General features: G+C 39.5%; 1 protein-coding gene across 6 annotated transcripts in view; it reads right to left on the bottom strand.

Moving 5' to 3' along the window:
- The window catches only part of trappc9 (trafficking protein particle complex subunit 9), a 253708-nt gene that overhangs the window by 207804 nt on the left and 19907 nt on the right, over window positions 1-25997 (bottom strand). For 4 of the 6 annotated variants that reach the window (XM_062029344.1, XM_062029342.1, XM_062029340.1 and 1 more), the window contains 7 exons: window positions 24295-24440; window positions 24104-24235; window positions 15347-15373; window positions 14976-15097; window positions 13297-13422; window positions 11236-11452; window positions 3576-3719 (listed from right to left, as the gene is read on the bottom strand). In XM_062029344.1, coding sequence (XP_061885328.1) covers window positions 3576-3719; window positions 11236-11452; window positions 13297-13422; window positions 14976-15097; window positions 15347-15373; window positions 24104-24235; window positions 24295-24440 — 914 coding nt within the window. The remainder of the gene's footprint in view (window positions 1-3575; window positions 3720-11235; window positions 11453-13296; window positions 13423-14975; window positions 15098-15346; window positions 15374-24103; window positions 24236-24294; window positions 24441-25997) is intronic. The other 2 variants (XM_062029343.1, XM_062029341.1) reach the window with 1 other exon arrangement.

The following is a 25997-nucleotide window of genomic DNA, read 5'->3' as shown; positions in this document are numbered from 1 at the left end:
AACTACCCATCAAGATAATAAAAATGACAATAAATATTACGGTGTTCTTTACAACAACTGTAAATTGAAAATAACTACAATTTTTTTGCGTAAAAATTCTGACGCAAGGTCAGTATTGTACCACCTCTGCCTCAATTTGAGCCAGGAAAAACCCTGATAGCACAAAGTGATACTTGGATAAATATGACACGGACAAGTCTACAACAGGAAATGAACCCGCGTGACGTGCAATAATTATTTCGCCTTTGTCATTAAAAAACATTAAAGCCTTAACAAATGACAACAGAAAAAATAAACATACCATATTTTTTGGAGTATAAGTCGCTCCGGAGTATAAGTCGCACCGGCCGAAAATAAAGAAGGAAAAAAAAACATAAGTCGCACTGGAGTATAAGTCACATTTTTGGGGGAAATGTATTTGATAAAAGCCAACAGCAAGAATAGACATTTGAAAGGCAATTTAAAATGTGTAAAGAATAGTGAACAACAGGCTGAATAAGTGTACGCTATATGAGGCATAAATAAGCAACTGGTATGTTAACGTAACATATTATGGTAAGAGTCATTCAATTAACTATAACATATAGAACATGCTATACATTTACCAAACAATCTGTCACTCCTAATCGCTAAATCCCATGAAATCTTATACGTCTAGTCTCTTACGTGAATAATATTATTTCATATTTTACGCTAATGTGTTAATCATTTCACACATAAGTCGCTCCTGAGTATAAGTCGCCACCTCCAGCCAAACTATGAAAAAAACTGCAACTTATAGTCCGAAAAATACTGTATATAAATAGTCAAATAAAAATAAAAACGCGGAACAATATTTCATGTTTTTTCTGCCAAGAAAATATATTGTGTCTATTGTTTATAAATAAAACTTGTATAAGTACTTTTTGAGCCCATTGACAATAATGATAACCGTGATATGATATTTTCTTATCCAAAGTATGGAGCATTTTAGGGGTCTTGGAATGTACGGTTCACTATTTTTAAACGTGTGATGGAATATAAAGATACGTGGCTAGCTGTAATCCTTCAATAGCTGCATGCAATCATTGCATATCAAAAGTAAGGTGGAGGCTTCTGCAGCAGAGACATACAAATCACAGCCTGTCAATGTCCATGTGAAGCCTGCTGTGCACATAGCATCCAGAAACCTACAATCACCTGCGTGACATGTTCAATAACACGCTGCAGGCAAACACACAAGGGCACCCGGACTGCAAAAGTTGGACAAAAAGTCAAAAGTACAGCCGTGAAAAGTTGTAAATTAAAAGTGGGAGACTAAGTGTAGTCAATGCTAATGTTGTTTACTGTAAGCCAGAATAAATATGAATATGCATTCAAGGAGGTGGTAAGAAACAATAATGTGTGCACACTACTGCAAGATGAAATGCTCTACTTGTGAAAGTGTCAGGCATGCTTCAACTACGACACCAGCAGACATTTTGTTTGTCCTGTCCATCTACTCAGACAAATCATATTGTTGATGTAGATGATCTATATCTCATGCACACTTTTACTTCACTTTTTCTCTTGTTGCCTCATGTGTATTCCACTTTATTCAATGGATTTATATTCATGTTTGGAGCAGCTGGACCGGAGCAGGAGGGGATAGAAAGAAAAAACAGAAGAAGACAGAGAGGGAAATTGCAGGGACAAGAGAGGGATAAGACAGAGAGACAACAACAACAACAGCAAATAGGATATGTACAAATATGACAGTAAAAGTGATAGCAAAGAAGTAAATAAATAATAACACAAACATACACCTTCATAACAATATGTAATATGTACAATATACACACTGCAAGTATATATATAATGTAGTAACATACACCTTCATAACAATATGTAATATGTACAATATACACACTGCAAGTATATATATAATGTAGTAACAGACACATTCATTATAATATGTAATATGTACAATATACACACTGCAAGTATATATATAATGTAGTAACAGACACCTTCATAACAATATGTAATATGTACAATATACACACTGCAAGTATATATATAATGTAGTAACAGACACCTTCATAACAATATGTAATATGTACAATATACACACTGCAAGTCTATATATAATGTAGTAACAGACACCTTCATAACAATATGTAATATGTACAATATACACACTGCAAGTATATATATAATGTAGTAACAGACACATTCATTATAATATGTAATATGTACAATATACACACTGCAAGTATATATATAATGTAGTAACAGACACCTTCATAACAATATGTAATATGTACAATATACACACTGCAAGTCTATATATAATGTAGTAACAGACACCTTCATAACAATATGTAATATGTACAATATACACACTGCAAGTATATATATAATGTAGTAACAGACACATTCATTATAATATGTAATATGTACAATATACACACTGCAAGTATATATATAATGTAGTAACATACACCTTCATAACAATATGTAATATGTACAATATACACACTGTAAGTATATATATAATGTAGTAACAGACACCTTCATAACAATATGTAATATGTACAATATACACACTGCAAGTATATATATAATGTAGTAACAGACACCTTCATAACAATATGTAATATGTACAATATACACACTGCAAGTATATATATAATGTAGTAACAGACACCTTCATAACAATATGTAATATGTACAATATACACACTGCAAGTATATATATAATGTAGTAACAGACACCTTCATAACAATATGTAATATGTACAATATACACACTGCAAGTATATATATAATGTAGTAACAGACACATTCATTATAATATGTAATATGTACAATATTCACCAGATTTTGATCATTTTAATCAATTCCGGGAGTGACTTCTTAATACTTGACTATTGTTGTTGTTTATGATCACAGCCCAGTATTGATTGTAATGACATACTGGGAGGTTCTAGAACATTTTTTGAATGTGTATGTACTTCTTGGCAGCTGATACTGGTATTTAATTCTATTTGATCTTAAATACTTGACACTTTCAAACTGCATGGGTTTAATTGTATTTAGTGAGTTTTATCATGGTATTTCATCAAGTCTTCTGTTATTGTGACAAGATATTATGCCATCTTGCTGTCATGTACAACATGTATGCCTACTTCCATTTGTCTGTATGGACTTGATGAAATGTCCACTGAGTTGTTGTTATGGATGTACAGTACACGCTCCTGCTGCTCGATTTGGTGAAATTGTAAGGTTTGATTGGCCAAGCCGGTGTGATCTCGTTCATACCTCACGTCCATTCACCAGAGGAGGATTACACCGGCCTCTATTGTGCGGCCAGCAGATTGTCTGGCTCACACTGTTTGGGTAAAAGCTCAGACTGGCAGTGCAGGATTTCTGCTCAGCGCACAATGTCGCACTGGCTCCAAGAAGGAGACACTTTGTTGTGCGCCGCACATTAATGAGCAGCATGCTGCTATCACCAAAGGCCAGGGTGGCTGTTGCTAAATGTTGCATAGGAAGCGGCTCACGGGCACCTTTTAAAACTTCTCTCTCTCTCTCCGTGTGTGTGTTCTACCCACCTTGATCGGACAGGAAGTCCAGCATGGTCTGCAGCAGGAAGGACAGGTGGCGTACGGAGAGGCCGGGGTTGCCCATGCGGCGGGAGGCATACACCAGCTCGTGCAGGAGACGCATTTGAACGGCAGCCCAGCCTCGGTGAGTGCCTGCAGGAGAGATGATTGACACCTGGATTTACATGTATGCATTCAAATATACTGGACTATAAATCCCTACTTTTTTCCTCCACTTTGAATCCTGCGGATTATAAAACATGTTGGCTAACGGCCATAATGTTTTGTGTTCAACAAATAGTTTTCATAAACCATCGACAGAGACACTGAAAAGGTGTGCTATTGTTTGTGCTATGGCGCCATCTTCTGGACGAATTCGCTCACTGCAGGTGCTGCGGGTTGAACGTCTAAAGCAGGCCTGGGCTATTATTTGACTCGGGGGGCCAGATTTAGATAAAAAAGTGTGTCTGGGGGCCAGTATATCTATGTTTAGGAACACTAATACAAAACCTCACAATAATGATTGAAAGCTAAAAACATTATGACAGAAGGTGGAGGACAGAGTTAAACAACTTGCACTGAGCCTGGTCTATAAAATCCACTACACCTCCCTGATACCGAAGTACATGTCAAACTACTTCCTTAACGTAAACCGCAATAAAAGTTCACCTCCAGGCAGCTACAACCCTAAACTAACACCCTCCCCGGATTGCTAATAATCAAATGTAAACAATCAAATGCAGATACTTTTTCTTATGCCTTCTGATCTCTCTCTCTCTCTCTCTCTCTCTCTCTCTCTCTCTCTCTATGTCCACTACTTGATGTCCATATCCCCCCCCCCCCCTCCACACCCCTGATTGTAAATAATGTAAATAATTCAATGTGATTATCTTGTGTGATGACTGTATTATGATGATAGTATATATGATAGTATATATCTGTATCATGAATCAATTTAAGTGGACCCCGACTTAAACAAGTTGAAAAACTTATTGGGGTGTTACCATTTAGTGGTCAATTGTACGGAATATGTACTTCACTGTGCAACCTACTAATAAAGTCTCAATCAATCGCCTTAAAAAACAGAATGGAATTAGAATTTTTTTTACTGAATGAGACACTCAGAATGTACATGAAAATTAAATAATGTGGGATTTACAATATTAACTATGAATGATAAAACACTGAATATTGACAACATATTTTACAATCAACCGAAACGCAACCAAAATGCAACAAACAGTGAAAAAACTTCCACCTACAATCTGAGATACCTCATAGAGACCATAGTAAGTAATTAGATGACCATAGTAAGTAATTAGATGACCATAGTAACTAATTAGATGACCATAGTAAGTAATTAGATGACCATAGTAACTAATTAGATGACCATAGTAACTAATTAGATGAGCATAGTAAGTAATTAGATGACCATAGTAACTAATTAGATGACCATAGTAACTAGTATATCATGCAGATTCCAAGCATTGAAAGACTTAGTATAGTTGAAGACTTACGGTCATTAGAAAACATGAGTGCACATCATAATGGCAGTTACACTTTACATCTAAAACAATTATTTGGGAATGTAAGGCGGGCCAGATTGAAAAGCTTAACGGGCCTTAATTTGCCCAGGTCTGGTCTAAAGTATTTCCTTCTATTTAGTGCCTTCAACCGGAAGTACAAGTGCCGTTCTGTCCGCTAGTGGTCCATAGCGTTACTACTCGCATGCTTTATTCATTCATCATTCCAAGCTATGTTTGTAAGTTTTACAATAGAACAAACAATTCATACTCACTAAACGTCAGCTCGATGGTAGTGTTTTCATGCATATTTCTACGTGCTATCGTAATGTAATCAAGCTTAAGTGGTTAGCATTAGCTAATATGCTAACACGATTACAAGTGTCTGTATTAGTATTATTAACTTACAATGGCATTCTTTTTGTATTTCAGTTCCACAAATTCCTCAGTAAATACACCAAAACGTCAGCGTGGAGTTATTGAGTCTGTTTAGCTGATTGGAGCGCTAGCTTGCGCAGCTAGTGGGTCCATGACCATGACTTCTGTTTTGTTTGACCAGCCGTTTTACTGCCGTGTGACAGACACCATTTGGAAACAATTAAGGTATGTAAATAAACATTTACAAAATCTTTCTGTGTAAGTAACTCCTTTCACAACAGATTTATCTGCAGCTTATTGTTCAGTGCGGCTAATACGTGGAAAGGTTTTTTGTTTTTTTTCCAAATTTAGTGGGTGTGGCTCATACACGGGTGTGCTCAAAATGAAAATAGTTTGCACTGTTTTTTTTAATGAATTGAAATAATTCATGATTATTTTATGATGTTTTTTATTTCTATTTGCCTTCTTGTAATTGTATGCATCTGTAAAGCACTTCGGATTGCGTTCTACAAATAAACTTCCATCCATTCTCTACCGCTTGTCCCTCTCGGGGTCGCCACGATGATTTATTTGTCCATTATTACTGTTATTATTATTACACTTCAAGCTGCAGCCAAGAACAGCACCTTATGTTATTATTAGTGGCTTAAGAGAACATAGATATTTATAAAATGTCTATATTTGACTGATTAAAGTGAATGGCCATCCCAGGAAGAGCCTGCAGGCGCAAGTGAAGCAACTATATTTGTCACACAAGGTTATACAATCTGTGTATAATTCTCCTTAGTTTAGTGGCCTGTTTTTCAATGCTTCTTTGCTCCCTTGGTTCCGTTTTCTTGTTGCTAGGTGGCTCATTTTTGTTTATTGATTAGAATCCTCACCTTGTTCTGCCCCTAATCACTCCCCTTTGTATTCTGCTCTTTTCCCTGTCTTAGTCGCTACAGTTTGTTTGTTGTTTTTGTTTCAGACTACGTAGGTTTTTCACTCGGCTATCTTCATGCCACGCTAAACTAGCACCCACTTTGTTATGTTGCCTTGTGTATTGAAGTAAAGAATCCATAGTGTGGCCCCCAATAAGTTTGTCCCCCTTGCCCCTACAAGACGTCCTGCTTCACCCCCAGCTGTCCACTGTTGACTCACTTGAGTGGCAAAGAAGAAAGAAGGATGAGGCCCAGGAAGACAGGAAAAGATACTTGCAGCAATTAAAAAAAACATTTTGCTGAAACATGACTTCCAATAATGTCCAATCACATCCAAGATGCTTTTTACTTGTCAGCATTTTCCCCCGCCTCTCTCTTCTTGGCCGCCCATGAAGTTTATTCCATTTGGCTGCAGCTGCCATCTCAACCAGCGCTAGATGCATATCTAGCACAAGCCATTGTCAAAGTGCACTCAGCAACTTCCATCTGCTGCTGAGAGCCAACACTGAGGGCCCCAAAAGGACTTTACAGCGTCTGCCCGTCAACACACAGGGAGGGGCAACAGGAGCAAAGGTGGAGGCGGGTGATGATTTTCGGGGTGCTACTTAAAAAGCCATTTGTTCCACAACACATGGGAATGCACCGCCATGCTTAGTACAGAAGCCCCGGAGACAAAACACAAGAGTCCTTTCTACACTTTTGTCATCATCGTCATGTCAGAATCCCTCAGTTCCTCTTTTCATGTCAGCAGAATAATCAGAAGCTTCCTCAAATATCTCATTCAGGCAAACGTTCAATACCATTGAATCAACTTGACAGTGTTTAAAGAGGACTTACCTATTGGTACATGTTTTGTCTACAAACCCCGTAAATATATGAGTTGGGAAATTGTGTTAGATGTAAATATAAAAGGAATACAATGATTTGAAAATCATTGTATTATTTTTGTATTATTTCTAAATACAAAAAATAATCCCACGTTAATTAAAATGCAAAGTAAAGCCTATTTAATAGAAATATTATTTGTTACAACATTACGCCCCCCCATCCCCCCGCACGGTGCGCCCCCTCCCTTCCCGTATCATGACACTTTTTGGACGTCACCACATCAAAAAACTACACAAGATGTCAAAACGGCCAAAACTGTCATGTGCCCAGGGAAGAAAAAAGAGAAAAGAAGAGGAGGAGAAAGGAGAAAAAGAGAGGTAGCAGGTAGGTAACGTTAGCCTACATGAAATTATTTGTCTGTTACAGAATGTGATAGTAACCTGGCTTTAAGCTAATGTTACATGATTCGGCAATTGCTAATCAATAAATAGCTAGTTCTGTTTTAACGTCGGGTTAATATTGTGGAGGGGGCTAAATTGTTATGGAAAATAATAATGTAACGTTAGGTAATTATAGTACTCCCTGGTGTACAGTCATTTGTAAGTCATTCTAGTTAATGCAATATTAAAAAGCACAAATAGAGAACTCTGTAGGATCCCCTTTTTTTTGTAATATAGTTGTTAAAGTCATACTGATTTGATATCTTGTTTTGTGCAGTGCCTTATTTATATTGTATTTTTAATTTATTTTATGCAACTTGTTGACACGTTTTTTTTGTGTTTATGTATGTAAAAAATATTGTATTTCATATATTCATTTTTTATTTTTTGTATTCATTTATTTATTCATATTTTTTTTTATCTTGTTAACTATTCTGATTGTTAATTTGCTTTCTTTAAGTAAAAAAAAAAGGTCAAAGACAAAGCTATTCGGTTTCTTGTGAGTATATACACTTCACTGCCGATGTGGGGGGGGCGCCACCTAAAATCTTGCCTAGGGCGCCAGATTGGTTAGGGCCAGGCCTGGTCTCCATACATGGTAGAAATGTACCCAAAATTATTTTGCGCGAGTTCGCCATTGTCGTCAACGAACTCCTTCTTTTTGTCTTTCCACTCATTGTGGGGCGAAACTCTGCTGTTGCCATTTGTAAATCTAAGTAGCGTATAGTTCTTATGTATCTCTGTCAGTGGACTCCATATGGAAGCGCTAAAAACTCAAAACATGGCTGACGGGGAGACGACGCGGTTGAAGTGGAGGCACGTCAATAAGAGCGGCGCAGACTTGAAGATGGTCTGTTAGACATCTATGCAACATTTTGACCAAACAAGTCTTTTACAAGTCAAAACACATTTAAGGCTTTTTTTAAATCAATAACATTGAATCAACATGTGATTTTATGAATTTGTTATCTTGTAACCTTAACATCAAAACATTCAGAATTTCAACAAAACAGGAAAAACAAATATTGTATTGATATTTCACTCACTTTATATCTTTACAATTAAAGATAGAAACTGCGCCTTGTGCTGTGGTCCACAAACTGCAGACATTCTCCACTTGAAAAGTTCAACATTCATTTATGTTCCAACACGTTGAGAGCATTTGTGAACTGCTGAAAGCCATCAATAGTGCTAATTGATGTTGTTACATGAGAGGCGATGAGAGGTTATCACACTTTAACATCTCTAACATGTACTTGGCTAGGTCAGCAATGCAAATGAAAATATGCTCTTAATTGTCTTAGCCTGGATAAATAAATACATGAATAGTGCAATGAGTGTTTATATACTACAGTCGCCAAAAAGGAAGTAGTTAGCTACGCGGGAGGACGACAATTGTGTCATTTGATCGATAAAGAGTTGATATATTTGTCACACACTGTTGGTCCTGCTTCATCTTCACACAAAACAAACATAAGCTGTGATCAGAGAGCTGCTGTGCGCTAAATGTGCGGGAAAGTTGTGGGCTGTGGACAAAGTTGCGAGGCCGTGCATCATTTGGGAGACAGGGGTTAAACTCTTGGGGGACTGACAAATGTTTCCCCAAAGGAGCCCAAACTACCAGAGTCATGTTGTTCTCTTTACACTGCAAAACTAACTGGAAATGCTGCTAATTACCCTTCACTTATTCTAATTGCTTGTGTCAATAATGATACATTTATTGTTTCAGGTACCCTATTTTGCAACATTGATATTTTTCTGATTACATGGCAGTCATTTATGTCATTAGAGCCTATCCATGGTGTAAAATGTCTTGTCTCCCTCATTTGTTTGCTCCACTTTTGATAGAAGAGGCGATGAAAGGGAAATCGTGGCTTTTGATGACATCCATCCATCCATCCATTTTCTACCGCTTATTCCCTTCGGGGTCGCGGGGGGCGCTGAAGCCTATCTCAGCTACAATCGGGCGGAAGGCGGGGTACACCCTGGACATCATGAATGGAAAAAACCTGGACCATGGGGCCTTTTTTTTTTCTTTTCTTAACCACTTTAGAGGACAGCTGTGTAAAAAAAACATTAATAATAAGGCTTCACTACACATCTGAAAATAAAGGCTGGACCTCTGCCAACAATGAAATAATGAATGCTTTAAGTTTCATCAAGTTGCTTAAGTTAGCATAATGTTGCTGCTAAAATGTTAGCACATAGCTAAATAAATGATAAATGGGTTATATTTGTATAGTGCTTTTCTACCTTCAAGGTACTCAAAGCGCTTTGACACTATTTCCACATTCACACACACATTCGCACACTGATGGCGGGAGCTGCCATGCAAGGCGCTAACCAGCAGCCATCAGGGGCAAGGGTGAAGTGTCTTGCCCAAGGACACAACGGACGTGACTAGGATGGTAGAAGGTGGGGATTGAACCCCAGTAACCAGCAACACTCCGATTGCTGGCACGGCCACTCTACCAACTTCGCCACGCCGTCCCTAGCTAACATGAACATAGCTATGCTAGTGTTGCTAGCATGTGCCATAGTTGTATTTTTGCCTCATTTCACTGTAAGTGTGCGCTGCCGACCTGATAAGAGATGATACGGTATTATCTGCTCACATGTGCCACCTGGTGGTTGTTTGAGCACACTGCAGCTAGTCCTGGAAAATCCTGCTCCTTACTTACGTCACACGCAGGATTCTCACAGGACTGAGGAAAAATACAACTCGACCTACTGTCTGACATCTATTCATGTCAAACTGTGAAGAAATAGTAGAATATGACATACCAACTGTTTTGCTTTGTGCAGTAGTGAATGAGATGAAAAGAGAAGGTAGTTTTATTAACTCAACTTGCAGATTGTTGCTACTCGCCGCACACAAACAAGGCCAGCCATGGAATGACACACATCCTCTCGCCGTGCCTCTTAAAGAGCGATCATGAGCGATAACACCAACGTCCCTGAGCTCTTGTGTTCGCTCCCAGCGCAATCTTTTGTGTTTGCGAGCACTCGAAAAAGCCATGGAGTGGCTGCAAAGAACCACGGGGTTGAGAGTTGTGTGGCAGAGAGAGAGAGCGAGAGAGAGAGCGAGAGACACAGACACATCATGAAGACTTGGCCCTCTCTCTTTGTGCCTGAAGAGGCACTCATGGGAAAAACGTATTTGTCTAGTAAAGCTGTACCTTGGACTAATAAACTGCATGACATCATCAATCATGTGCAACATTCACTCACTATATGGACATGATGGCACTGGTCATGTGCAGGATTGACTCAGTAATGGCACATGTCACATGCAACATTCACTCAGGATATGGACATGATGGCACTGGTCACGTGCAACATTCACTCAGTATATGGACATGATGGCACTGGTCATGTGCAACATTCACTCAGTATATGAACATGATGGCACTGGTCATGTGCAACATTCACTCAGTATATGGACATGATGGCACTGGTCATGTGCAACATTCACTCAGTATATGGACATGATGGCACTGGTCATGTGCAACATTCACTCAGTATATGGACATGATGGCACTGGTCATGTGCAGGTATGACTGAGTAACGGGACTAGTACCTTTGCTGAAGTCCTTGGGGTCGAGGGAGAGACTGTACCCAGGCAGCGTCTCTAGCAGCAGCTTGTAACAGGCCCTCCAGCCAGGCTCAGGGATAGTGGGCGCCACACACTGCATGGCCGCCACGCGCTTGAAGAAGGCCGACTTGCGGCGAAAGCCGATCAGCTGGTAGAGCTCGGACAAGATGCTGTAGCGCTGGATCTTCTCCTCCTCGGACAGCTGAAGGTAGAAGAGCCACATTAATGCTTGGAACTTTGCAGGGCTCCAGCTTCTCCTCCTGAAGCGCCGCAAACATTATTATTCTCCTGACACAACACCTTTAACAAACCGCAAAAGTCCCATTGGCTTGAAATTTCTCACACAGCTCAACAATACACCCTGGGGGTTTTGATGACTTATCGCAAACTACTGGCAAGCACAAACAAACAATTAAAATAACGAATTGCGATTAATCGCAGATATGTTTTTAATCTAAAAGGAACTTGACAGGACTACTTTAAAAGCTGTACTGACTACTTGTTTAAAACATTGTTGATACCCGAGTCACATGCCATGCTAGCAGCCTAGCATTCATTGTTTGCAGTCACCTGCAAACTGTGTAAGTTCCTGCTCAATACAACAGAACACTTCACGGGCAATGCAAGTAGCATATGAAAACAATAAGTATGAATATTGGAGTAAATGTGACCAGTGCCCAGGCTCACGTAGACTTGTGCTCATAAGTTTCTTCACAGAACATGAATGCTAAGCACTCATGGTTCATTGTTGGGTGAAGCTATTGATTGACTGTGTTCCCTCTTTTTAAGTGGAAATGACACAAGAAAGTACCAAAAGTGCCCCCTTTAACATCAATGACGCTTGAAGTCTTTTGTGGTAGTTGTGGGTAAAGTTCTTTATTTTCTCAGATGCTGCACATTCTTCCTGGAAAAAAGCCTCCAGTTTCTTTAAGTTCTTGGGCTCATGAACTGCACGTTTGAGATTTCCTCAGAGGGGCTCAATGATATTGAGGTCAGAAGATTGAGAACCTTCACTTGGTTCTGCTGTAGCCAACGACAGGTGGACTTGGCCTTGTGTTTTGGATCACTGTCATGTTAGAATGTGTAAAAGCTTCCAGGCTGGTCAGTGCAAATGTTCCTCCAGTATTTTCTGATAACATGCTGCATTCATCTTGCCATCTATGTGTGGCCAAGGTTCCTGCGGCTGTAGCTCACACTTCCCCTCCGTCTTCCTTTCCTCGTAGGCCTTGTCCACTCCTCTCCAAGAGTAGCCTTCATAGTTTAAAGTTCAATTTTGGTCTCATCACTCCAAAAGGACTTTATTCCAGAATTTTTGAGGCTGGTCTCTGTGCTGTTTGGCCTAATGTAAGCGGGATACTTTGTGACATTTGTGCAGAAATGCCTTTCTTCTGGCGACATGACCATGCAGCCCATTGTTCTTCAAGTGCCTCCTTATTGTGCATCTTGAAATAGCCACACCACTTTTTTTTAGAGAGTCCTGTATTTCAGCTGAAGTTATTTGTGGAACAATTTTCTTGGCAGTTGTTGTTCAACTCTTTTCTGGTCTCCCTGACTGTGGTTTGGTTTCAACAGAATCCCTCATTTTCCACTTCTTAATCAGCATTTGAACATTCAATGACCTTTTCCTTTGACAACTATTTTGCCAAAACGTCTGTGCAGCTCTGGATGTAAGATGCCCAGAAACTCACTGACCTTTAATTACAAACAAACAGGTCACAGGTGGGGATAGGAACCTGGATTCAAACCAGTTTATCAGATCAAAGTCACTTGGGGTATGTCAACTTTTGATCAGGGTCATTTGGATACTTTCTTCCGCATTTAGATTTAAGAAGAGTAAACAGTGGTTTGCCAATCAATAGCTTCACCCAACAATTAACCATGAGTTGTCATTCATATTCTCTAAAGAAAGGCCTAGAAATGATCAATTCTCCCAGAGTATGTCAACTGATGTGTAAGCTCAGGCCTGGAGCCACTTGTGCTGCAAAAGGACATGAAATAACTGCTTTGGTTTCAGGGCACAGGTTATTCCCCAGCAGAGAGTTGTACCTGTCCCAGGTTGATGTAAACAGCATTCTGCAGGAACTCCGAGGCCTCTCTGGCTCTCTTCTGAATGGCCAGCACTCGCACGGCCTTCACGCAGGCCTCCAGCTCGATGACGCCTGCGTTCTTGTACTGGTGGGGGATGAAGGAGAAGTCAAGAAGTGTGTGCTTTGCAGTAAGACCACATTATGCTGGCTCTCTACTACTACAACTTTGATTTACTGCTTTTTATCTTGCCATCCATTCATTTCCCTCCACTTCCACAATCATTGTCTGCTTATTAAAATTCAATTAATAAGTGAATGGCTGTGTAATTTCATTGTGAATGAAGTAGCTACAGGTAGGGGGGCTGAGGGAAGGCAATTATAATAATGAAGATAAAGCACAGGGTCCTCAACAGGTAATGAGAATATTCAGCTTTCGCTAAGCACTGGGGTTATACGGGTGTACTGGTATCATTAGGGATATGTATCAACTACTATTATTAGAGATATGTATCAACTAGTATTATTAGGGATATGTATCAATTAGTATTATTAGGGATATGTATCAATTAGTATTTTTAAGGATATGTATCAACTGGTATTTTTAAGGATATGTATCAAGTAGTATTATTAGGGATATGTATCAACTAGTATTATTAGGGATATGTATCAACTAGTATTATTAGGGATATGTATCAACTAGTATTATTAAAGATATGTATCAACTAGTATTATTAGGGATATGTATCAACTAGTATTATTAGGGATATGTATCAACTAGTATTATTAAAGATATGTATCAACTAGTATTATTAGGGATATGTATCAACAGGTATTTTTAAGGATATGTATCAACTGGTATTATTAGGGATATGTATCAACTAGTATTATTAAAGGCCTTTAAAGGCCTACTGAAACCCACTACTATATATAAACTATCAGACTGCGTGGTCGGTAGAAGTGGGTTTCAGTAGGCCTTTAAAATGTTTTTTTTATTAAAATAAAGATAAATACTGTACTTAAATATCTGCTTGACTTATGATTCCAAAACAAATTATCAATCAAATTGTAGACTGTAAAATTGACAATAGATTTTACGGCTAAATTCCGCCGACTGAGTTTTTTGCCGTAAAATCAACTTTGGTACTGTTTTTTTCTTCCATATACAGTAACACACTAAAACATTAAAAAACAGACCAAAAAAACATTAAAACAACAAGATTTTACGGTAAAAAAAACAAAAACTGGCAGCTCTGTTGCTTGAATTTCACCACTAAAAACAGTGGTATTGTTTTTCCATTCCATTCCATTTGTTCCATTTTTTTGATATGCTGTAAAAAAAAACAACAACACTGCTTTTAATGTACAATTCTGGTGACTGAGCTGCCAGTTTTTAAAGTAAAATTGTATATTTTTTTTGCAGCCTATGTAAAAAAATATATTGTTAATGTATTATATATAGACACTTGTATATTCATATATTACTCATTGTTAAAATCGGCCCTCTGAGGGCAACCGTAACTGCGATGTGGCCCTCAATGAAAACGAGTTTGACACCCCTGCTTTAAACGTATCCCGGTCAGAAAAGTGTTACCATCAAGCAAAAAAAAGCTCTGAGTACTTGAAACAAAAAATAGACTATTTTAATTCAGGGCTGCAAACATGTTCTATGCCTTCAAAACTCCTTCCATCTTCCAATACCTTTCCGTAATATGAGATGGCCTCTTTGTATTTCTCGATGATATCCTCGGGGCTCAGGCAGTTCTTTGCTCGTCCAATCTCGGCGCTGGTGTCGGCGCTGATGCCGTTGGCCGTGAGGGCGCCTACGCTCACAAAAACATGAGAAGTAATTAGTCTGGGACGGAATGCGGCACGAGCGCTGGAATTAACAAGGGAAGCTAGCGGAAGGGACACAAATACAAGTTGATGTTTAACACACAGCATCAGGATGAGGGCAGAAGTGAGCCTTCAACAAGTGGCATCAAGCACAAGTGGAGCTGTGCTGCCCCCTGCTGGAGACTCTAAAACAAGCAGCGGGTGAAGACTACAAGGTTGGGTTAGAGAGGTCATACCTGGGTCAATGAGAACCTCCTGAGCCCCTACAGACACAGAAAGAAGGTAGTCCATCACACAATGTTAGCAGTGTTAGTCACAACACCCCCTCCTCTTATCTACAAACCCCCTTTCCATATGAGTTGGGAAATGGTGTTAGATGTAAATATAAACGGAATACAATGATTTGCAAATCCTTTTCAAGCCATATTCAGTTGAATATGCTACAAAGACAACATATTTGATGTTCAAACTCAAACATTTTTTTTTTGCAAATAATCATTAACTTTAGAATTTGATGGCAGCAACACGTGACAAAGAAGTTGTGAAAGGTGGCAATAAATACTGATAAAGTTGAGGAATGCTCATCAAACACTTATTTGGAACATCCCACAGGTGAACAGGCAAATTGGGAACAGGTGGGTGCCATGATTGGGTATAAAAGTAGATTCCATGAAATGCTCAGTCATTCACAAGAAAGGATGGGGCGAGGGTCACCACTTTGTCCACAACTGCGTGAGCAAATAGTCAAACAGTTTAAGAACAACCTTTCTCAAAGTGCAATTGCAAGAAATTTAGGGATTTCAACATCTACGCTCCATAATATCATCAAAAGGTTCAGAGAATCTGGAGAAATCACTCCACGTAAGCAGCATGGCCGGAAACCAACATTGAATGAGTGTGACCTTCCATCCCTCAGACGGCACTGTATCAAAAAGCGACATCAATCTCTAAAGGATATCACCACATGGGCTCAGGAACACTTCAGAAAACCACTGTCACTAAATACAGTTGGTTGATACATCTGTAAGTGCAAGTTAAAGCTCGACTATGCAAAGTGAAAGCCATTTATCAACAACACCCAGAAATGCCGCCGGCTTCTCTGGGCCCGAGATCATCTAAGATGGACTCATGCAAAGTGAAAAAGTGTTCTGTGGTCTGACGAGTCCACATTTCAAATTGTTTCTGGAAATATTCGACATTGTGTCATCCGGACCAAAGGGGAACCATCCAGACTGTTATCAACGCAAAGTTCAAAAGGCAGCATGTGTGATGGTATGGGGGTGTATTAGTGGCCAAGACATGGGTAACTTACACATCTGTGAAGGCACCATTAATGCTGAAAGGTACATACAGCTTTTGGAACAACATATGCTGCCATCTAAGCGCCGTCTTTTTCATGGACGCCCCTGCTTATTTCAGCAAGACAATGCCAAGCCACATTCAGCACGTGTTACAACAGCGTGGCTTCGAAAAAAAAGCGTGCGGGTACTTTCCTGGCCCGCCTGCAGTCCAGACCTGTCTCCAATCAAAAATGTATGCCGCATTATGAAGCCTAAAATATGACAGCGGAGAACCCGGACTGCTGAACGACTGAAGCTCTACATAAAACAAGAATGGGAAAGAATTCCACTTTCAAAGCTTCAACAATTAGTTTCCTCAGTTCCCAATCATTTTGAGTTCAGTTTGAACATGAAATATGTTGTCTTTGTAGCATATTCAACTGAATATGGCTTGAAAAGGATTTGCAAATCATTGTATTCCGTTTATATTTACATCTAACACCATTTCCCAACTCATATGGAAACAGGGTTTGTATTATACACCATCACAGAATGCCATTGTGATAAAGGGAGGTGCACAGCAGGTCTTTTTAACGCGCTAAGTTCACTTAAGGTTGTTTTCTTTATTTGTACTCCCTGAAACTTTTCAAAGCATGTAAAACACTTTAACAAGTTTTGAGCTCTTGTGCAGGGAGAAGTACGGACCCCTTTTAATCCACTTTACAATATTGACGGTTTTATTTTCGACTCCATCTAGTGGTACATCACTTGTATCTATAAGACCCTGCTTTCCACCTACATTGTACTGAGCAAGAGTTGACCTCATCAAATGTTGGATTCAAAATGGCTGAAAACACATCCAAAGTCCAAATGGCCACTTTTTGTTTTTATACTCACTGGGTTTCAAAGAGCCAAGATCAAATGAAAATGAATGCCATGGAAGACTTCGGGTCTATATGTTAGTATTATAATATATTAGCACATTTGTAAAACACTTGAATACTTTAAATTCCTTCTTTTGACACAACGCAATCTTATTTTACAAATGTCATGCAGGAACATTTTGTATAATGTTTTACTTGAGTGCAAGTCACATATTGCCATCAAGTCTGCATGTTTTAATCCAATCCCTGGCTTTTAGAAACACTCAAATCAATCAAGAATATAAATGGTGGTACTAACAGTTTCATTTGTACAGAGTGAAAACATGACTTCAACTTGGTTGCACCACCTTTGGTTGCAGTGTGTGAGGCATGGATTTAAGGAGTGAGAAAACAACTCTTCCTCCAACTTTCTCAGATCAGCTTTGCATGTTGGAGTCTTGTCATCCACCATGTTCGTCTATTTCCACCACACTTTTTACATTGGCCATGACATTATTCTGAAGTGTCTTTCTTTAAGGAACATTCTCATAATTTTTGCTCAATGGAAAAATGCTTTTCATGTCGAAAAATGATGTCTTGATGGAATAAAAGAAACAATGTAAATGTGTGCATTTATTGAGGATGTAATGCAGGCCCATGTCATCAATGACTGTTGTTTTCAAAAATCTCATTGGAACCAAAAGTTCTTGCCCAATGCAGATTCAGCATTCATCACTGAATAGGACTTTCATTCAGTCATCCACCATTGCTTTTCCTGAGCCCATTGGAACCTTATTTTTTATGGAAATGCTGTTAATGAAGGCTTTCCTTTCGCTTTTCTGTATTTAAATCCCATTTCCTTTGGGCGTTTCGCTTTCCTACGGTTGGTTGACGACAGCTTCCGCCTATTTGTTCTTCATTTGTTTTTTGTGCATTTTCTCTTTTCAAAACATTTGTTCCTTGTTCTACCAGTATGTTGCTTTTACACCCTTCCCATGTCCTTTGTACTTGCTCCACATTTTACACACAGCTGACTGCAAACACAACATCCACCTTCTTGAACAACTTTGATAATCCTCTCCTTTCTTTCAATCCATCTCTCTCGTGTTGAAGCCATGATTTATGTCCATTCACATGCTGCAACAGCTCTCCAGAGTGTGAACACTAACTGCGGACTTATTAACAGATTTAATCTGATGCAGGTGTTAGCTTTGGAAATGAACATTTACAGCATGGGTGTCAAACTCTGGCCCACGGGACAAATTTCACTTGGCCCTTGAGGCAATATCAAATTAACACTAGAGCTGGCCCGCCGATTATATGTATTTATATGCGCGGGTGTATTTTGTAGCATCCCAGAAGAGTTAGTGCTGCAAAGGGTTCTGGGTATTTGTTCTGTTGTGTTTATGTTGTGTTACGGTGCGGATGTTCTCCTGAAATGTGTTTGTCATTCTTGTTTGGTGTGGATTCACAGTGTGGCGTGTATTTCTAACAGTGTTAAAGTTGTTTATATGGCTACCCTCAGTGTAACGTGTTGATCAAGTGTGCATTGCATTCACGTGTGTGTGCGTACAGAAGCCGCACATATCTTGTGACTGGGCCGGCACGTTGTTAGAATGGATGAAAAGCGGACGTGACGAAAGCTCGTAGAGGACGTTAAAGGCAGTGCCTTAAAGGCACGCCCCCAAGACTGTGGTCCAGGTGGACTACGAGATATAATGACTGATGACCACCTTGGTTGGATAATGAAGGTTGCCTCAGCTCAAAGCCTGAGCCCTGACATGAATGAACTAGCATCCAAGAAAAGATGGCAGGTATCTGGCTTGGGCACATCAGATTAGATCAGTGTGTTGCAAACTGAGCAGTTTAAAGTCCTGAATGGTTGTTTTATTCATTGTTATTTTATTTTCAAATTTATTAGCCTGTGGAAAAAGTTAATGTTGATATTTACCTCAGAAGGCTGCAAATAGAAAATAGGCATTCAATTTTTATTTAAATTGTATTTGATATGCCATTGATATTTTTTAATTATTATTATTATTATTTGAAACTGGATTTTGCATGTCACTATAAAGTTAAATAAGCCTTGCTTGTTCAATATTCAATGCAAAACTTGTTTGGGTCCCTATTAAAAGGTTAATTTATTCAACCTTGGCCCGTGGCTTTGTTCAGTTTTACATTTTGGCCCACTCTGTATTTGAGTTTGACACCCCTGATTTACAGGGTGATTCCATAATCATTTCATTAGAACGATTCCATCATTTTCATTGCTTGATCTAGAAATAAAACTGTTACTGACTACCACAATTTATAGTCTTGATTTCTTTGTGTTTCTAAAAGCCAAAAAGTTGCCATTTGAAATGACTACAGTTTTGTGTCATGTCTGTTATCTGCTTTTTTTCTACAAAATGAAGCTTCTGAATGAACATCCTTCAAGTCTGGGTGGTATATAAGACCCTTAATGGGCGGCTTCAATCTCCCGCTCAAGGTCAAACAAATATCCATCTGGTTATTAAAAACAATGAAATAAAATAAAAACTGCTGACTGCTTGTGACAGTTTTTCTGTCCACAGGAAATATTGTCACGTCTTGAGACACCCCAAATATACATCGACCAGTTAATGAAATAAATATTCAATTCATAATTATTCACCAAAGATTAGCCTAAATCAAGTTCTAATTAAAATATGATGTTGCTTTAATGTTAGTGTTTAAAGGGGAACTGCACTTTTGGGAGGGATTTTGTCTATCATTCACAAGCCTTATGTAAGACAAGAAAACATGTTTTATTTTTTAATTCGTAAATAAACATTGGCAAAAGTCAGCTAACAATGGAGCCAATAAGAGTACTTCTATTCTGCCTATAAGACGCTCTAAAAAACATCCAAACACCTCCATCATCGTTTTATACACACGCTGTGAGTATGTGTCATGTAGTAAAAGGCAATGTTTACGTATTTTGCTCATTTTAAGAATACACAGGCGCATCACAACTTATATGTTTTAGACTTATTTTTAGACATTTGATACATTCAATAATAAAAGATATATAACCTGTAACATGTATATAAAAAATGGATGGATAAATTATGTACATATACACAGTATACATGTCAGGTGATTTGAAAAACTATCTATACAAAAAATGGGGGGGGGGGGTATACACTACGTACATGTCAAGTTTCATTTATGATTGTTTATCAAAATATAACTATAGATGTCAACATTGTGTACGTGCTGAAAGATTCATTTATGATTGTTTATCAAAATATAACTATAGATGTCAACATTGTGTACGTGCTGAAAGATTCATTTATGATTGTTTATCAAAATATAACTATAGATGTCAACATTGTGTACGTGCTGAAAGATTCATTTATGATTGTTTATCAAAACATAACTATAGATGTCAACATTGTGTTTGTGCTGAATGATTCATTTATGATTGTTTATCAAAATATAACTATAGATGTCAACATTGAGTATGTGCTGAAAGCATACTCGCCAACCTTGAGACCTCCGAATTCAGGAGATGGGCGGCGGGGTTGAGGTGGGGGGGCGGGGTTGGGGGGGCGAGGTTTGGTGGTAGCGGGGGTGTATATTGTAGCGTCCCGGAAGAGTTAGTGCTGCAAGGGGTTCTGGGTATTTGTTCTGTTGTGTTTATGTTGTGTTACGGTGCGGATGTTCTCCCGAAATGTGTTTGTCATTCTTGTTTGGTGTGGGTTCACAGTGTGGCGCATATTTGTAACAGTGTTAAACTTGTTTATACATCCACCCTCAGTGTGACCTGTATGGCTGTTGATCAAGTATGCCTTGCATTCACTTGTGTGTCTGAAAAAGCCGCATATATTATGTGACTGGGCCGGCACGCTGTTTGTATGGAGGAAAAGCGGACGTGACGACAGGTTGTAGAGGACGTTAAAGGTAGTGCCTTCAAGGCACGCCCCCAATATTGTTGTCTGGATGGAAATCGGGAGAAATTCGGGACAATGGTTGCCCTGGGAGATTTTCGGGAGGGGCACTGAGATCTGGGAGTGTCCCGGGAAAATCGGGAGGGTTGGCAAGTATGACTGAAAGATTCATTTATGATCGTTATCTTTAGTAAAAACTTAACTTTTAGGTTTTCCTCACATTTGATTTATTTTATTTAGAGTCGCCGAGTTGGTGCTTTACGAAACACTTGTAGCAAAAATGCATTTTGAGAAATCCAAAACAAGATCAAATACAACTAATATTAAGGTAATAGTTAAATGGCAAATAATAAATGTTCAAAGTATTTCACTGTGTTTTTCCACTCTGCTGGAGTGTGTGACACTTTTCATCAAATCTTCTTGATGACCTCTCCAGGAAGTCTGAAGAAACGTTTGTTATCTTTGCGATTGAAACGGTTCCAACAGCATAAAACAAGGGCATTTATCTTGGAGAAAGGATACTTGCAGCACGGACGTGACGTCAGGTGAATATTCAGGTCAAGACATTAAAATTAGGTATTTTTTAGACACATTTTTAGAGTGATGTAGAGGCGGAATGGATTACTCCCATTATCAGACTGTATAATGCATATGTTCCTTGACTGCACTTAAATGTAGAGTATATGTAGAATATATTTATATTATTCATATATTACAAACCCCGTTTCCATATGAGTTGGGAAATTGTGTTAGATGTAAATATAAACAGAATACAATGATTTGCAAATCCTTTTCAAGCCATATTCAGTTGAATATGCTACAAAGACAACATATTTCATGTTCAAACTCAAACTTTATTTTTTGTGCAAATAATCATTAACTTTAGAATTTGATGGCAGCAACACGTGCCAAAGAAGTTGGGAAAGGTGGCAATAAATACTGATAAAGTTGAGGAATGCTCATCAAACACTTATTTGGAACATCCCACAGGTGAACAGGCTAATTGGGAACAGGTGGGTGCCATGATTGGGTATAAAAGTAGATTCCATGAAATGCTCAGTCATTCACAAACAAGGATGGGGCGAGGGTCACCACTTTGTCAACAAATGCCTGAGCAAATTGTTGAACAGTTTAAGAACAACCTTTCTCAAGCAGCTATTGCAAGGAATTGAGGGATTTCACCATCTACGCTCCGTAATATCATCAAAGGGTTCAGAGAATGTGGAGAAATCACTGCAGGTAAGCAGCTAAGCCCGTGACCTTCCATCCCTCAAGCTGTACTGCATCAACAAGCCACATCAGTGTGTAAAGGATATCACCACATGGAACACTTCAGAAACCCACTGTCAGTAACTACAGTTGGTCGCTACATCTGTAAGTGCAAGTTAAAACTCTCCTATGCAAGGCGAAAACCGTTTATCAACAACACCCAGAAATGCCGTCGGCTTCGCTGGGCCTGAGCTCATCTAAGATGGACTGATACAAAGTGGAAAAGTGTTCTGTGGTCTGACGAGTCCACATTTCAAATTGTTTTTGGAAACTGTGGACGTCGTGTCCTCCGGACCAAAGACGAAAAGAACCATCCGGATTGTTCTAGGCGCAAAGTGTAAAAGGCAGCATGTGTGATGGTATGGGGGTGTATTAGTGCCCAAGACATGGGTAACTTACACATCTGTGAAGGCACCATTAATGCTGAAAGGTACATACAGCTTTTGGAGCAACATATGTTGCCATCCAAGCAACGTTACCATGGACGCCCCTGCTTATTTCAGCAAGACGATGCCAAGCCAGGTGTTACATCAACGTGGCTTCATAGTAAAAGAGTGCGGGTACTAGACTGGCCTGCCTGTAGTCCAGACATTGAAAATGTGTGGCACCTAAAATAGCAGAAGGGAGACCCCCGGACTGTTGAACAACTTAAGCTGTACATCAAGCAAGAATGGGAAAGAATTCCACTTCAAAAATGTGTCTCCTCACTTCCCAAACCAAAACTGAGTGTTGTTCAAAGGAAAGGCCATGTAACACAGTGGTGAACATGCCCTTTCACAACTACTTTGTCACGTGTTGCAGCCATGACATTCTAAGTTCATTATTATTTGCAAAAAAAAAATCAAGTTTATGAGTTTGAACATGAAATATGTTGTCTTTGTAGCATATTCAACTGAATATGGCTTGAAAATGATTTGCAAATCATTGTATTCCGTTTATATTTACATCTAACACCATTTCCCAACTCATATGGAAATGTGGTTTGTATATATATAATATATTATATTATTTTTTATTATTATTGTCTATTGTGAGCGAAATGTGGTGCTGAATTTCCCCCAGGGATCAATACATACTTTCTATTCTATTCTATTCTATCTGCATTGCTTAGCCACCTAGAACGAGCAGATTGTTACAATTTAAGATGCAAAAAATTTAAAAAATGTGAATAAGGATTGATACAAAACTCCAAAAAAAAGTGCAGTTTTCCTTTAAGATGACAAAAGTAGATGATGGTAAGTAGAGAGAAAGGCCGTACTACCAACACACATGCAGAGGTCATTGAAAGAGCATTGAAGTGCTTGCTTGGTTGAAAAGTAATTGGAATCCACCTCTGAATGAGTCCTAATTAATACAAGTGGATGAGGACCTTTGATGGACACGGTGGAGCAAATAACGCTCAAAAAGAAAGGAGGGAAACCATGAACATTGTAATTGTGGGTGATTAGGGGTGTGGTTAATTATTAAGACGAGCATGTTGAGTGGACGTTAATAAACAACAAGCTGCGTAAAGAGGGAGCTTGAAGAAGTGCTTTCACACCAATAGGAGGAAATGGAGGTGTGATCTCCTCAAATAGTGGCTTTGCTGAGAAAATCAGCCTGATGCTCTCTGCAGTTGAGTTGCTTATTCTGGGAGAAATATCAGTATGGCAATCTATGGCCATACTTACCTGGTCTGTGGCGCTTCCCGGCATCTGCCGCCTGGGAGACGCTGGTCTTGTGCGCCAGCAAGACGGTCTTGCCCGCCGTGCCTGCGGGGTAGTGGAAGATGACGGAGGCGGAGCACAGACCCTCCAGGGCGGCTGCACAACAACAAGAGCGTGTCAAGAAGAAGACAGTAGAAAGAGGAGAAGAAACTCACCGCCCAGCCACAGGAAGTCGTTGACGGCCCGCAGCAGCTCCACCGCCATGTGGTAGTGGACCAGGGCGTCCTGCAACATGCCCGCTTGCAGACACAAGTCGCCCACGTGCTTCCTGGTGCGGCCCTGGCAGCGCTTCTTGTAGTGCCTGAAGACACACAGACGCTACTTATCCACCTGTGCATGTTGCACAGAACCACACCCCGCAGTCACATGGTGTGACGTGTAAATACTCCTCACAGCTGCTGTCAACACAACAGGGCGGAAGAAGCACGTGTTTGGAAAACTGCTGGGTCCACTTCTCTGTCGGTGCCTTTCATACATAAAAACCTAACGACAATGCTGACATGTCCAAGCAGTTTGGCACTAGTAAATCATTTAAGAGTGAGGCCATACCCTCCTTTTTACACTGCCACCATTTTCCCTGCATTACTGCTCTGTATAAAAGGCACCAACACACAGCGAGGGAGACACAATTGATCCCAACTATCTCCCAAGAGTTCCAACTATGTAATAGAAAAATATTGGTGTTGCCTACAGAACAATAAGCTGCTTTTACAATGTCTGGGTAAACCGGCATGTTTCCTGCATTGCTGTTCTGTATAAAAGGTATAGACACCAAATGGGAAGGATGAAGTTGATCACAAGCTTTCAGGAGGCTAGACTTTGGCATTACTAAAAAGAACCATCTCCTTTTTCACATGCCACCATTTTTTCTGCATTTCTGTTCTGTATAAAAAGGGACCAACATAAAATAAGGGAGACAGTTATTTTCTAGAGGTTAGAACTTAGCGATATCTTAATATTTGTGTCGCCTTCAAAATTGTAAGAGACTTTTACAATAGCTTTGTAAACCGTCATTTTTCCTGCATTATTGTTTTGTATAAAAAGACACACACACAGAATGAGGGGGATAAAGTGGATCCCAATTATTTTCCAGGGATAAGAGATTGGCAATCGCTGAATTTTTGTGTTACCTTCAGAGCCAAAAGCCACTTTTACAAAGTCTGTGTAAACCGGCTTTTTTTCTGCATTGCTATGCTGTATACAAGGCACAGACAAGGAGTGAGAAGGATAAAGTTGATCAGACATTGTAGGGGCTAGTTTGGCAATATAAAGGTTGGTGCTTCTTTTACACTGTGAAGGCTGCCATTTTTCCTGCAATAATGTTCTGTATAAAAGGCACACAACAGAGCGAGGGAGACAAAGTTGAGCAGGTAATTTCCAGAGGGTTAAAGCTTCATTTTTGTGTTGCCTTTGCAACCATAAGCCCTTTGAAGGCGGGACCCAGCATTGTTGCTTTGTATAAAAGGCACGCACAAGGATTGGGAAGGATGAAGTTGACCAGAACTTTTCAGGGTGTATTTGGCACTAGCAAGTGTCGTATTCTTGTCAAATACTGCATTTTTCCCTGCATTGTTGTCTTGTATAAAAGGCACGGACACTAAGTGGACAGAACAATTTTAGGCCTTCGAAGGGAGTTGACTGACACTTGCTTCTGTTGCCCTGTTGTGTTTGTTGACAATGTTCCCGCTTTGGCGGTGCTATCGGAGCTGGAACAGAGGTGGACCACCGCCTCTTTCTGTGCAAAAGACATCAATTGAGGTAATATCCCACTTCACTGTATAAAAGGCGCAGGCGGATGAAAGCCGGACTAACTGTTTTTATACGGCAATTTCTCTGTGTGAAAGGGGTCACTATGTGG

Source organism: Entelurus aequoreus, linkage group LG20 (assembly GCF_033978785.1).
Source record: "Entelurus aequoreus isolate RoL-2023_Sb linkage group LG20, RoL_Eaeq_v1.1, whole genome shotgun sequence".
Classification (NCBI taxonomy): Eukaryota; Metazoa; Chordata; class Actinopteri; order Syngnathiformes; family Syngnathidae; genus Entelurus; species Entelurus aequoreus.
This window is presented reverse-complemented; position numbering and strand designations above follow the sequence as displayed.